Source organism: Nannospalax galili, unplaced genomic scaffold, assembly GCF_000622305.1.
Source record: "Nannospalax galili isolate Female #2095 unplaced genomic scaffold, S.galili_v1.0 scaffold433, whole genome shotgun sequence".
NCBI classification, from domain to species: domain Eukaryota; kingdom Metazoa; phylum Chordata; class Mammalia; order Rodentia; family Spalacidae; genus Nannospalax; species Nannospalax galili.
The window spans coordinates 4,036,239-4,052,016 of NW_008338715.1; the positions used below are offsets into that span (position 1 = coordinate 4,036,239).

Here is a 15,778-nt window from a genome sequence, read left to right on the forward strand (position 1 = left end):
TATGCTTTGCAAAGGAAAAATAGACACATTGTTTAAAAGGTGTTACACAGAGAAAACCACAAAAACATGCAGCTTGAAAAACTAAAGTCCCACTAAAATTTTCACCAGATAAACCATCAAACTCAAAGAGAGTGACTCCTTTGGGGGAAAAAAACAGCAGAACATCTGCATTTTGGTGTTCATAGTTTCCTTTGTGTTTAAGGTTCTGACACCTGAGAAGTAATAGAGGCACAGAGATAGCTCAGCAGTTAAGAACACTGTCTTCTCTCATAGAAGATGTGGGTTTGATTCCCAACACCCACATGGTAGCTAACAACGGTCCTGAACTCTAGTTCCAGGAGAATCCGATGCCTTCTTCTGACCTCCACAGGCACTGTACAACACAGGTGTACTTACGCACATGCAGGCAATATGCTCATACACATAAAATAAAAATGATAAATGAAATATTAAAAAAGAAATAATGAACAATTTCCAAATCTAACAGAATTTTGAAGAATACAAATCATTGTTATATTGATGGTATAGTAGCTGAGAGGAGGCAGAAGAGGAAGAAAAGGAGGATGGAACAGGGAGAGGAAGACAAAGAACTCTAAGACAGTAGATCCAAAATTTCAAGCCACGAACTACTGAGTTGATAAAGTTCAACAACACCAAGCCTAGAAACAAACTCTAGCTTACCATTCCGGCCATTTTGCTTTAATGTGTTTGCAGAAAGCTGGATAGTACTCCCATGGCCCATGTTTTCTGGAAATTTTAGATCTTCTAGGTTTCCTTCAGTGCTCAGCCTTGCAACTTCTAATTCTGTTAATAACAGACATTGTTCAGTGTTCCTGGAGAAATTAGCCAGAGCTACAGTAATTTCATTAACCACTGAAATATTTCTAAAATCAGAACTTTGGAGTTCTTGGTCCATTTGTCATGTTACATTAGTTCAACTTTTAAGAAAGTATATGGTTAATATTTCAATTCTGCAGCAAAATAAAGTAAGCAAAGGCCTTCATTTCTACCAATATCAAAGTCTGCAACTTAAAATTCAATATTTCGTCTTTGGCTTTAAGTTAATTTTCAAATTATTCATGTTTCATTAATTAAATTTTTTGTGGGAAATGTACTGTCATGTCAATATTGATCTATCTTTCAGACTAATAAATTTGAAACAGCTTTATCAAAATTCCTGAAATAAAACTGTCAGCTACATCCTAAACCACAATAAAAACAGATTTATACTCATATGAGACAATTAGCAAACACTGCTTTACCATCATCATTCACCAACTTATTTCTTATAGTACATTATTAAAGCAATACTAAAATGACTAGTATGTCTTATATAAGGACACAAAAACAGGAAGCAGTATAAAACTTACACAAATACATATCCTCACAAAAATTCTACAAAAAAAAAAGCCAAACCTCATTGAAGTGATCACAGGCTAATATGCTCAATATAGGAATGCTGTAAGGCGATTAACAAGCATGAATTTTGATCTTACTAAGCTGAAAAGTTACCCTCCTAATCTGAAAAAAGAGAATAACATATATCCACTGAAATAAGTCATCACTCAAGGCTGGTGTAACAGATATTCTTTTTTAAAAAATTTCATTCTCCTACTAAACAAGAGACCCTAAGACCTTCTGTTTGACAAAGGTCACTTACGAATATTGTCTGTGTTCTCTCTGACAATGTCAGTCTTCAAAAGGTTATCAGCCAGCACGAAAGCACTCTCCTCCACAGTGTCAAGCAACATGGTGGCAGCACGTAGTTGATCGCTTGTAGTCAGGTCTCTCCAAGCGTTCAGAGCTTGTGGCTGAAGGAGGTTGTTAACTGTCTCAACCATTGCCTGAAAGAGGGCGAACAGAACAGGAGACGTCTCTAGTGAGTCCAAAGAGCTGCCAGAAACCCAGGTGTACATGTTGCCCAACAAGCAAGGATTAGCGGGTACCTGAGTTCACTATCGTCCCAGTCTCCCCTGTGTCATGCTGCAGCAACAGCATTCATTATTTTTCTAGAAAACCCTAGCTGAGACTTTGCAAACCTGTTTGTTTTTTTTGTTTTGAAGGACAACGCCGAGAGCAATGCTTGATTCTTAGACTCTAGGGCACAAGCTTCAATAATATTATGATCATAGAATTAAATTTTTTTGGCTAGGGAACTGGTGACAAGTAATTTAAACCAACAGGTTTACATCACCTACAGAAAATGATTTTATTCTATCACCATCAAACTGGGTGCTGAGGGAAGCAGAGACTGCAAAGAGGACTACAGCCAGCATGTGACAGGAATTCGTTGTCTACAGGTTGTGGACTCGCTGAGCAAACACAGTTTTTCTTTTCTTCTGCTCCCCTCCTCCCCCAACCCCCAGGCAGCTACTGAAATGTCAGAATGGGGAAAATATCAAAGCATTCATACTCCCAGGTGCTTTGGGTATGTTGTGTGGAGAGAGACCTTCATACTGTTTACTATTAGGGAAGGGGAATAAACAGCTGGACATCGCTACCTATGGCCCTCATGTGTTTCTACTTCTTTAAAAGTCAGCAGTAGGTACAGCCACACAAAAAGACAAAGCACCATGTTTCTCATTCCTTCGTCCGAAAGAATAATCTCTGTAGCTACCATTTATATACTTCCTGTGGTTTGCTTTATGTGGTATGTAACAAAGAGAAAATACTTCTCCCAATAAGGTCTGGGGTTTCATTCAAACATAGAAAATGGCAAAACAGAAAAATACAACACCTACAGTTTGAAAGTGATCATCCCTGAACAATTCATTATGAAATATGCCTCTAATTCAGATATAAATTCGAATACGTAGCCAACATAGACACAGTTTCTAGGCAGCACACAAGAGTTTTAGAACAGGATGCATATTATTGATGCATTGGCTGAGGGATGGGTGAGATGGGCGCCGGATCCTTTACACTGCTGTGTTTTCTTCTGGCTGGTGTTTTCATAGTAACCAAGTAACAACTGTTAAAAATTCAGCTTCATAATGAAACACCTTGGCTGCCAATTAACACCAGCTTCAAAAACTAATTTGCCTTTTGATAAAAGTTGTTTTTCTTGATATTTTCCCAGCTAGTCCAACCTCTGGCCAAGAATCAACATGACTGGACTTTTAAGTAAAATAGTCTTACCACTTCCATACCATGCATCATTAAATAAACACACACACACACACACACACACACACACACACACACACAACTTTACAACCAACCAAAAATATATTGTAAATTTTAAAGGGTTCATAGCATTGTCATTTGTTCTAGGTTTGAAGCATGACCTGGTAGTCACACAACAGTCTTTCCAAACCTCAACATCATTAACTGCTTTCCAGTAAGTTGTCTGTAGAGATAATGCCAACAGGATATGCCAGAAAAGTGGTGCCAGATGGGAAAGCAACAAGCAAAAAGTTTAGGTATTATCTGAAGCCAAACAAAGAACACCAAGCTACTGAGTACAAAGAACATTCTTTCTAGGATTAGATCATTCCCCAGAATCCATTGGTAATGCTCTGAAAATCCCATGTGCAATTGAAATGATGCCTCTTCTTGGAAACAGAGCAGTCATTTCAGTTACTAATGACCTTAATAATTATGAATTCATCTTACATTGATTATTTAAAGCTTACCTCAGAGAATGTTTACTGAGGATAATACAGTATTTCTATTCTACCTGTTGTTTTTAAAATTAAATAAAGTAAAAGTGCAATGAGAAAAACAAACATGGTGAAGCCCAGCAACGTACTCTAATGATCTTTTAAATATCGTGTTCCAAGACTGAATGATGAAGCAAAGCGAGCCTGAATAGATGAGTGTGGAGAACGAATCAGCAATCAGAAACCTCCCAACAATGAAAAGCCCAAGAACAGATGGCTTCACTACCGAATTCAACTAGACATTTAAAGAATTAATATCAATTCTTCTCAAACTGTTCCAAAAAATTGAAAAGGAGGGAATACTTCCAAACACATTTTATGAGGCCAGCATTACTACTCTGATACAAAAACCAAACAAAGGCACCACAAAAAAGAAAACCACCAGTCATATCCCTGATGAATGAGGATGCATAATTCCTCAACAAAATGCTAGCAAATAAACTCAATAACATATTTTTTTAAAGCCATACACTAAGCAATGTATTGCTGAGATGAAGACAGTTCAACATATAAAAATCAATTGATGTGAAATACTCCCTTAACAAAATAAAGAATGTCACATGATTATCTCAATAGATGAAGAAAATGAATTTAACAAAATTCTGTACTTTTCAATATTAAAAACTATCAACAAACTAAGAATAAAAGGAAATTACCGTCACAGCCACATGATAACAGCCGTACATGAAAAGCCTCAGCTGACATTACACATGACACTGTAAATCTGAAATTGTGTTGTTTTTAAGATCAGGACTGATATAAGGATGCCCATTTAGGCCTTTCTATTCAAAATAATTTCTTAGCATCATACCCAGAGCAATTGTGCAAGAAAAGGGCAATAAAAGCTATCTAAATTAGAAATGAAAAGGTAAAATTATCCCTGGCTGAAGACAATTATATATGAAACTCAAGAGACTCCCAGTCAGAGCCGTGCCACACATGATCATGACACATGATCTCCAGCAGGATCTCTCCCCTTTCATCTTGACAGCAGAGTCAGGGAAATCCTACTTTATTTTTCATATTTCCTAATATTGGGTTGTTGATTTTTTAAAGTCAGTGTCTCAAATTGCTGAGGCTGGCCTGGAACTTCTGATCCTCCTGCCCCTACATCCCAAGTACTAAGATTGCAAGTGTGTGCCACCATCACACTCAGATACTTAAAAAGAAAAAGTTATTTATGCATTTAATACATGAACACATCCCTGTGGCAGAAAAAAAGAACAATAGTAACTTAAAAACTGTGAGAGCTGATAATCCCAAGAACCTGTTTACAATAGAAGGTTTTACCTATAAAGCCTGCCCCTTTTTCCTGAAACAAACTAATCGAAGGCACTGCTCAATAATCTTTGTTGTTTTGCAATCAAACAAGTATAAGATGCGGTATTTTCAGAAGTCAATTTTGAATACATTTTAGCAATCATACTTCCCAAACATGGTGTAGCCTTTACAGAAGTATTTTCTAAATTTTCTAAAGAACAACACAGTGAAAATGGACTTGATGGGTTATAACAAAACTTTAAGATTCACTTGGCTTGCCTTAAAAACACCTATTCATGGGCCTGTCAACAGTCGAGCAGGGGTGACTGGGGCTCAGGGGGCCCTAGACGTCACTGCTGAACATTGTGCTACTGACTGCTTCAGGGAAAGGGGAATTATTTCCCTGAGTTGTGTATCCACTAGTGACCACACCATGAATAGCTTCAATCCAGTGGTCCCACAGATGGCTCAGGCTTAGTGTGTCCCAAAACAAACACAAAAGTCATGGGAAGAGGCAAGATTGATAGGGACTGAAGGGAGATTACCGGAGAGTCAGGAGGAGAGAGTAAGCAGAATGCATTATGTACATGTATGAAATTGTCAAATAAAAAAATTAATAAAAATAAATAATCCACCTATTCCTGATCATAAGGAAGTATTAACACAAGGATTGAGGGATTGTCTTCTGTAGTGCTTAAATCAGAAAATCAAATCTGGAATGATGTCCAATCCATGGCACAAGTGACTTAATTAACTTCTTTGTACCTTATCTGTAAATCAGAGACATTATTTGAGTATCTTAATCTTATTTTTGCTTTCATTTGATATGATGGTCCACTGTGGGAAAGAAGAGTCTTCAGTTAATAAATACAATACCTATCTGATAGTTGTTAAAAAAGCCATACCACAGTGAGATCTGGAAGGCATAAATCTGCACTAGCAATCTTGATAATACACCTTTTACACAACTTAACTCCTAAACCTGAAGCCATGAGGAATAACAGCATCATGGTTTGATAAGATTTGAGGAACAAGAACGTAAAAGCATTAACAAACTGATACATTTAGTACTAGTCAAATGGATCAGTGAGGTCCACTTTAGCAGTTTTCTTATACTGATTAAGTTTTCTAAAGGTAGATGACATGGCTGTTGCAAGCTAAACAAGAGTCAATTACAACCATAATTCTGTGGTGATAAAGAATATAAATATCCATTTTCCCTTAAATAGTATGTACTTGTTATATCATCATAAATGACAACATCTGATCACAGAACGTTTTTTGCTGTCTTTAAAATGAGGTTTAGTTCCTTAAATTAATTTGACTACTTTTGCTTATGTCATATAATTGTGATATATTTGGTAAGGGCACTCTACCATCATACTTTATATGTTTTAGAATATTTTGTTTATTATTTTTATGTATATGAGTATATTGCCTGTATGTGTATAAGAGCACCCATGTCGTGCAGTGGCCGTGGAGGTCAGAAGAGGATGTCAGAGTCCCCTGGAACTGGAGTTACAGATGGTTGTTAGATACCATGTAGGTACTGGGGATCGAACCTGGGTCCTCTGCAAGAGTGGCCAGTGCTCATAAATACTGAGCCATCTCACCAGTCCCCTATTTTGTGTATTTTAAATGGAGGGTAATGCTTCTTTATTAAAACTACTGTGAAAGACTTTAGGGAAAAAACAGCTATATATTCTTGCAATGACAATGTCTATAATAATTCTAAGAGGATGTACTTGTGAAACAATCTAAGATTTCTTAGCAATAACCAAAGAATCAGTGGTTAGAAATAGAGAAATCCAGCAGTTGCCCTTCATACCCAGGTGAGGAATAAGTCTCAGGTGGGAAGGTAAACAGAATCAGATGGGGACTCAGTGGCCCTTCTCCTTCCATTTGAAAGTCACAAAAATAAGCAACTCAAGAGAAGGAAAGGCTTGTAAAAAGTTGCATACTGTTATCACTCCTGATATTTTCTGCACAAGCTTTTTAATCATGACCTCATTCAGGTTTTAGTTCAAGTTTCATTTGTTAGGTGTTATTCTATCACCAGAGGAATGATGGCGAACTCCTCAGCCAGTAAACCTGTTCTGTTTTCTTTGTATCATGTATCATTCTCTAGAAGTGTCTCATATATTCGTTTACCTCCCTGGTTATTTTATACCTCCCAGTGGAGAGAGGGAAATCTTCACAACAATAGGACACCTCCTCACATATAAGAGGCAAAAATAATGTTCAGTAACTGTTTGCTGAGTGCATACCATGCAGTGAAAATTCATACTTAAGCCAATTTTCCCATTTTATACCTGTGTAAAAGACAATCTCTAAAGGCAATGGCTTTGTGAGTCTAAGGGCAAAGCAGTATATGTAAAGGGTAACACTATTAACTTGATAGATTTTATGATATCTTCTCATTTCATACAATCACTAACACAATGGGCTGTCTCAGTTGTTATGAGTTGCTATAACAGACAACCTCAGACTAAGTAATTTATAAATATCAAATTTATTATTCATAGTTGTGAGGGCCAAAGTGAAGGGCACCACCAGATTCAGGGTCTAGAAAGGTCCCTCTGCATCCTTACATGGTCTCAAAATGTCTTTTGAGAAAATAAAGGTTACAGATGTCCCTGTATCTTAGAAGGAAGGTAGACTTAATTAGAAGGAGTTCAAGTGACAATTTGAGTTCAGAAGGAAAGCTGGGCTACACGTCCCCATACCGAATACAGACCACCATGAATAACAGTACAATTGTTTTCTTTGATTATTCTTTATTTTTTACTTTTTGGTATGAGATTTATCAGTTGAGAATAAAATGAAATAAAGCAAAAGTTTAAAATCATTACTGAATAGGGCACATTGTGATCCAATCTGGATTTAGATATTGATTCAAGTCACAATTTTAAAGGTCAAATCCAGATTTTAAAACAAGTCAGTGAGATGTTTATAAATGTGATATTCGAAGAATGAGGTAAGGCACTGTTAGGTGAGATTCAGAAAGAGAAAGAAAACAGAGTTTGCTTTTAATTTTGCCTTTGCCCCAAGGCAGAAGGTCAGCAGGATGTAAGGCTAAATCCTCTTGGCAGATGGCTAACACAAAGTACAGGATTCGTGTTGGAGAAGTCCACACAGAGTCCAGAAGACAGTTTTTCAATTCAGTAATAAAAATTGAATATATTAATTTTTTACCCAGAAATGGAAATGTGAAGCTAACACAAAATAAGGAAATTGATGATAAGACAAATTATCATTAGTCAGCCCATTAGAAATTTAAGAGCAATTATTCCAAATAGCACATATGCCTAAACTAAGAAATTACTGACCTAGTTTTCTAAATCTGTTTAGTAATCTAAACAATATTTCACTCCTTACTTTGACACCTCTGTTCTTTGAGATACTCTCCTGAACGCAGCACCATTTTCAATATTCGCCATAATAATTATGCTTAACAATAAGGTTTTGTTCTTTGCAATAGTTATAGTTATTCTTAAACATTTCTCCTGTCTAAATCTCAGAATGTGTTGAGGAAGAGAAATAAGACGTCAGCCCTCCTGTGTTCTCTCACCTCTTGCGTTCTTTTTACACATGAAGCCATGTACTATGTAACAGCATGTGGTCAATGGCAGATCAAATACATACATCATGGCCCCATAAGTTATATCACCTAGTGACCTCACAGCCATCTCTGTTTTAGTGTACTCTATGATGCTCACACAAGGACTAAATTAGCGAATGGCCGATCTCAGAATAAGTCCACATCAAAGATGACATATAATCATGTACATATATATATGAATATGCTTTCCGTTGATTTATAATTTCAAAAAATAAAAGCAACTTTTCCTCCTTTATCCTTTATTTTTATTTTTTAATATAAAGTTTATCAGTTAAGAATAAAGCAAAAGTCTAAAATCATTACTGAATAGGGTACATTGTGATTCAATCTGGATTTAGATATTGATTTAAATCAAAAATTTAAAGGTCAAATGTTCAAAAAGTCTTCAAAACAGTTTATAACTTACAGAGTTTTTATTAGAAGTCAAGTTGAGTGACTGATATTTACACATCTGATCAATAAACCTAAGGTTCATTTTATAACCGCTGTCATTTAATATTATTAAGCATATAAAAATGACTAATCTCTGAACTCCCTTTTATATTACAGTGAAGTATTGGCATTTTCAAGTCTTAATTAAAATTAGATTGTATAACACAACTGACCTTAATATAGTAATAAGGACCTTTAACGGAGCATGAATCGAGATTCCATAGAAAAGACTGCCTGTTTATGAGAGCCTTTGTTGGATAAAAAGTATTGTTTTTTGCAAACTGTATTTGATTGCATTGGTTTTTAAAATGCAGTTAAGCTTAGGGTGAAATGACTGAATGCTGTCAAAGCAATCTGGGTTGTGTTGCTGGGTACAGCTACAGACCTGACTCAGCCTTGTTGCTGACTCAAATTCATTCACCAAATACTAATTGAGCATCTTCAGTGTGGCAGTCAATTAGGATGCAGCAAGAGACAGCTGTTCTCCCTTCAGTCCATGTGTTAATATAGGGAGGCCAGACAATTAAACATGTAATTAAAATCCAACACAACATACACTATAATAATAGAAATGGGGACAAGGTCTCTATTGGAAAGGCTCCATGAAGTCAGAAATGTCCAAACTGAAGTGCAAAAGTGATCAAAGAGAGGAGGGATGCAGCATGCCCCTAGGCACAGGGGTAAAAGACAAGCAGCATTTTAAAGAAGTAAACACAGTTCTGCCTGGGAGAGAAAAGAGCACAGATTTCAGTGGCAAAACTGAGGAGCAAAGGCTAGATTTCAGAGGGCCACCTGCAAGCTATGTAAAGGTGTTTGCAATTCTTCTTAAAGGCAAGAAGTCACCCAAAACCTTAAAGTTGGGAAGTCACACGCACCATGATGGTTAATGTAATCCAGTCCCTGACATAAATGCATCAATTTTAATTTTCACAAGAAGCCACTAAGGTATGAATTATTACTGTTCTTATGTTACAGTGAGAAAATTCAGACCTACAGAAGTTAAGTAATTTGCTAAAAGCTAATTAGCTAACAACATGGGGTAGAATCGGGGTTCAAAGCCATGCATTCTTTCTCCAGGAATGAAGAAAAGCAGTGATTTCAAACACATCCTAATGGTTTATACATTAATTAAAGTCAGTTGGTTAGGGAAATAAAAGAAGCAGGAAGCATAGAAGGTGTGGTAGACCCTGAGGAGGTCCAAAAGAAGAGCTGTGCTTTTACACTTTGGACAGTAGTGGGTATAACTGTGCATGTATATCAGGAGATTATGAGGAAAACTATGAATGCAGGTTGGACTATTTTGATTACAAAGAATCTGAATTATGTTAATTAAGAAGATCTAGATAGGAATGAATTTTCCACAAGAGTTCTGTTATTTACATATAGTTTACACATAATAAATTAAAATAACTGAAGCCACTGGGACATCCATGAGTCCCCAGAACAATGGAGTGTACATGAGGAAGAACTAAAGTGCAGAAACATTAGTAACAGATGGAAAATGAAGGGAAAGTAGCCAATAATCACATACACAAGTGCCAGTAAATGGTACGTCATATATGTGTATGTATATATTGTATGTATATATGTAATGATATTCATCAAGGAAGAGGGTCACAAAGTTGAGAGGAAGTGGAGCACTGTGGGAGGATTTGGAGTGGGGGAGGTCAAGGCAGGAGTGATGTAAATACAATGCTCATATATGAAACTATCCAAAAATTTAAAGATGTTAAAACAAGAAAATATTTTGAAAGACTATGGCTTGGCATGTTGGTGCAAGCCATTAATCCCAGCACTTGGTAGGCAGAGGTAGGCAGAAGTAGGCAGATCCCTGTGAGACAAGATGGTCTACATAGTAAGTTAAAGGCTAGCTGGGACTACCGGGGAACCCTGGCTCAAAAAAACAAAGAAACAAATAAAAAACAAATAAATAAATAGACAAACAGTGAGAAGTCAAAGAGGGAGGTGTAACAGTTACAGGCTACCTTTACTGAAAAGGTTACTGGAATCTCTTTATTTGTTCCTCTTCCTGACGTGCTGCTTAAATCTCCTTTCTCTGCATCATTATGCATCTCTGTAATCTGCATAATGGAGCATATAGCTGAGCATACATTGTTGGGATTGTCAGAGCTGCCCTAAAACTCAAATTTCAGTCAGTTTCCATTCATTTTGAAATTAGTGGCCAGTGTATCTCACTGGTAGAGTATGTGCTTACCATATTGAGGACCCTGGGTTCAATACCTAGAATAACATCTAATAATAATGATAATCATGAGAGTCTCCAAAGAGCTCTTCGTCTTGAACTGATCAGTCTAAATCCTGTCTCTCTGAGTTACATTTCCATGACAAAATAGTTGACAAAAGCAACTGAAGAAAGGAAAGGTCTATTTGCTTGTGCATGGTATATGTGTGTACATCTGTGGGTAGGAAGGCACACATTATGTATCTAGGTACATGTGCATATAGAGGACAACCTCAGGTCTTTGCTCAGGAGCTACCCCCATTGCTTTTTTTTTGGTCTTTTTGAGACAGGGTCTCCCTGTAGCCCCAGCTGTCCTGGAACTCACTATGTAGACCAGTCTGGCCTTGAACTCACAGAAATGTGCCTGCCTCTGCCTCCCAAGTGCTGGGATTAAAAGCATGTGCCACCATGCCCCATTGCTTTGTTGAGACAATTTCTCACTGGGACAGGGGGCTCCTAATTATGCTAGGCTGGCTGGACAGTGAGCACCAGGGGTCTGCCTATTCTACCCCCCTAGTGCTGGATTACAAATATTTCACAGAAGGTCTACTTTTTTCCGTGCTGTTGGGGATCAAATGTACTGTTAGGGAAAGAGGAATTTACTGCTTGTTTGAATATACTGCCTGTCTGAATTTACTGCTTGAATTTACTTGTTTAAATTTACTGCTTGTAACCAATTAACTCAACTGGAAACACAGGCATCCGGAGATAGAGGCAAGTGCTACAGCCCCTGGAGCCTGACCTGTTCTGTGTCATGTCATGTAGACATGTCTGCTTACACAAGATAACAGGAAAGAGTCGTGCCAGGCACATACCAATGATCTCTCCCCGATTGAGACACCTGAAGGGAGTTGTAACATTTTTCTTGTTTTAAAGTTATTGGTTTGTGAAATGCTTGCTTTGAAACTATTGACTGTATGAACGTGGGCTTTTGTGTAATGGTTGTGGGAGCCTTTATAATCTTTACCTAAAATTGCCTCAGGGTCGATCACTCTAACCAGACCTGCGTGTCTTGGAAGGACGGACGGTTGGCCCCAGCTAGCTGGTTTAATAAAACTCTGCTTGATCTTTGCATCTCCATACTCGTGCATTTGTTCTCCAGAAGAGACCCACCGAGTCACGGACCCTAACAGTACATCCTCATGCTTGCACGGCAAAAATATTATAGACTGAGCTTTTTCCCCAGTCCCGAGAAAGGTTTGCTTTGGCTCACAGCCTGAGAATACAATCAATCATGGCTGCTCAGCTCAGTTTCTTCCTTTTGTTCTTCAGGACATCAACCCTTGGGATGTTGCCACCCATATTTAGGGTGGATCTTTCCACTTCAAATAGCCTAAATTAGAAACTTTGTTACAAATGTGTCCAGAGGTTTGTTTTCATGGTGATTCTAAATCCCATTACGATGTCAATCAAGATTAGCCACCACATCCTCCCTACTCCATCTGCAATGTAACTATTAGAATACTTGTAAAATAAAAATTTTAAAACATAAATTGTTTTTAGATACAATATGTTCAATATTATGTATTATTTCTCCAAAGCAAGACATTTATTCATTCAATAAACATTTCTTGAGTATTAAATATGAACCAATACTGTTCTAGACACTAGGATTATGTAACAGTGCAGAAGAAAAAAAAAAAAAAAACCTTGGAACTTACCATTCAAGCATTCAAGCAAGGGAAGTAAATAAAGTGTGTTATATTAGAAGATTTAAAATGTCGTGTAAAGATAAAGGAAACTTGACTGGATGAGGGATCTAGAATGAGGATTGGGGTTGGGAGAAGGTTGATTTTTTTTTTTTTTAACTATTATGTAGAATAGCCAAAGCAGTCCTCACTGAAAGGTAATGATTCAAAATCAACAAAGAAGTTGATGGAGTTGCCCATGCAGATATCTGGATGAAAAACACAGCATTTAGAAAAACAACCAGGCCAAGTGTGGTAGCTGATGCCTATAATCCCAGCGCTCAGGAGGCAGAGGCAGGCAGATCTCTGTGAGTTTCAGGCTAGTCTTCTCTACATATCAGGTTCCAGGCCAGCCAGTGCCACACAGTGATATCCTGTCTCAAAAACAAACAAACAAACAAAAATAATAATTCAGTTATGGAATGGATGGTTTGTGGTGCCTATTACATAACAATCAAAAATGTTGAAATTTTAGCAGAAGCCATCCCTCTGCTCCTTGTGAAACTCAGCCCACAGGAAGAAAGCCAGCCCCAGAGCCCTGCATAAGCCCACACAGTCACCTAACCATCCATGGCCAGACCTAAGGATCATGTGTGTAACAACTCCACCTGAACCCTGAATCCTGAACCCCAGGTGGATTCACAGCCCCAGAGCCCTGCCACTGGGACCATGTGTTTGCAGCTTCCTACAACCCTCAACTCTAGTTAGGGACCCCTAGAACCCCTCCCCCTGCCATAAACGTTAATGGGAACATTAATGCTGGAGTTCAAAAAAATGGTCTGTGTGAGAGAGAACATTTGTGATCACAGGCATAAAGATCTTATGTATCTAAATCAATGAAGTTATCAAGGGACCAATTACAAAGAGAAGATGACCAAGTATTATGCTAGGCAGCACTCCAACCTTAACAGTTTGTGGAGAAAGGGAGGAATCATTTTTCATTGACATTAAATAAGTGTCAATTAGGTGGGAGGAAAATCAAGTGATTTGGAAGGAAGTACATCAAGGAAGGCAAAAAAAAAAAAAAAAAAAAAAAAAAAAAAAAAATCAAATCAACTACACCAGATGTTTCTGATTAGTCATGTAAGATCTACAGATTGATCACTACTCATTGATTTAGCACCACTAAGTCATTAATGACCTTGAGAAGTATCCTTTCAGTAAGTGGTGAGGAAAAAGCAGTGGAGAAGTTAATTTAAGAAAATAAGAAGAAAGAGATTAACAATAGCAAGTGCCCAGAAGGTCAGAGTTTCTGCTGCAATGGTCATAACAGTAGTAATTGGAAATACAGGCTTAGAGTTTTGACTAAAGAGGAAACATTTAGAGATCTAAAAGATGCTGATAGAATTAAATGGACCTATGGATATAAAAGTAAAAGTGGCACTGCTCCTTTCCAAGAAATTCAATGACAGAAGTGGGAAGCAACATTAAAATACAGCTTGATAACCACTGCAGTGGAAAAGCCTCATTGTTACAGAAGTTCACATCCAAGGGCATTTATACAGATTAAGCGGGACAAAGACTGCTACATCATGGTAAATGGCATATGGAGTGGGTGTTGACAGATAAAACCAAGCTACTCAAACAAAGGAAGGACAAAAGAAAGGAAACCTAGAAACAATCCAAGCAAAAGATATCGTAACTCTAAAGGCTCAGAGACCTGAACTGTAATAGCTAATGGTTTGGAAATAGAAGATTTCCAAAGTTCGGGTGGTGGGAGGGCAGTTAAAAGTATTTGTAACTGGCAACAGAAGTCAGAAACGGGGACAAGGTAGTTCCAAAAAAGGAATTATTTTATAAAAGCCAAATAAGATTAATGGACAGATGGTCTTTGAGTATTTTTAAAACATGACTTAGCAGTAGATTATATGGAATACTGGAAGAATTGAGAAATGTTTAAGCAACTGGTAAACTGCTTTGAGAATCACCTGCATAAAGGAGCTAGCTGAAGCTGTAAGAATGGCTATTAGTGGAAAAGAAAATTTACAGCCAAATTCATGTTGCAAGAATACAGCGCCATGATTCTGGCTAAAGCTTTTTGAATGGAATTTGAAATGAGAACACTTTCCACAGCCTTCCTACTATTGTATGGTCCTTCAACTGGCTGCTGCAGCCATGATGGGCTTTTCATCAGAACTCTGCAATCACTCTCTCTCACTGGCTGCCTTTACCCTTGGTGACCTGGAGTGATTTCTCCAGGTGTGTACAGGATTGATCTCATCATGTCAGGAACCCGCTTTACTATCTCCACACAATCTAAGTAACAGTCCTGTGGATGACAATGTCTAGCAGTTCTGCCATCACTATAGTACATTGATTGATTGACAAAGTATTTCTTTCTGAACTCCAGCTGTTGAACTAGGGTGTGAGCCCTACCAGAGCAGAATTCCTGCTTTCCCTCTTGAATCCTGGCATAGAACAGTGCATGACTGGTAAGAGTTTACAGTTGTCTGATTGACTGAATGACAAAGAAATCCATGCATCTCTCAAACTGCATGTTTATTATTTTTAATGGAAAATACCTAAGTCTAAAACACTGCAAAAGCACAAACTTTTTTAAAAGTTATTTTAAAAAGTTATTCTAAAAGCACACACTTTTTAAACAGTGAAAATACAAAAATATATGAAATATGAAAATCCACTTACAGAAGAATATTTATCTACAAAAAAGTACTCCAGCTTTGTTGACGGAAGACACTTCCTTTGTTGTCAACAGCCTTTTAACAATAGGTTTCAAACAACAGAATACCCCCATCCCCAAAAAACTACTTTTGACAGTTTGTAGAGTTGTAAATGTTTATATATGCACAAATGAAGTATGATTTATTTTCTCTATTATTATTATCATTATTCCTATTATTATTTTGGTGGT

General features: G+C 37.3%; 1 protein-coding gene across 18 annotated transcripts in view; it reads right to left on the minus strand.

The window, feature by feature from the left end:
* The window catches only part of Adgrl3 (adhesion G protein-coupled receptor L3), an 877,792-nt gene that overhangs the window by 160,933 nt on the left and 701,081 nt on the right, over positions 1–15,778 (minus strand). For all 18 annotated transcript variants that reach the window (XM_008833280.3, XM_008833274.3, XM_029563589.1 and 15 more), the window contains 2 exons: positions 1,661–1,844; positions 682–804 (listed from right to left, as the gene is read on the minus strand). In XM_008833280.3, coding sequence (XP_008831502.1) covers positions 682–804; positions 1,661–1,844 — 307 coding nt within the window. The remainder of the gene's footprint in view (positions 1–681; positions 805–1,660; positions 1,845–15,778) is intronic.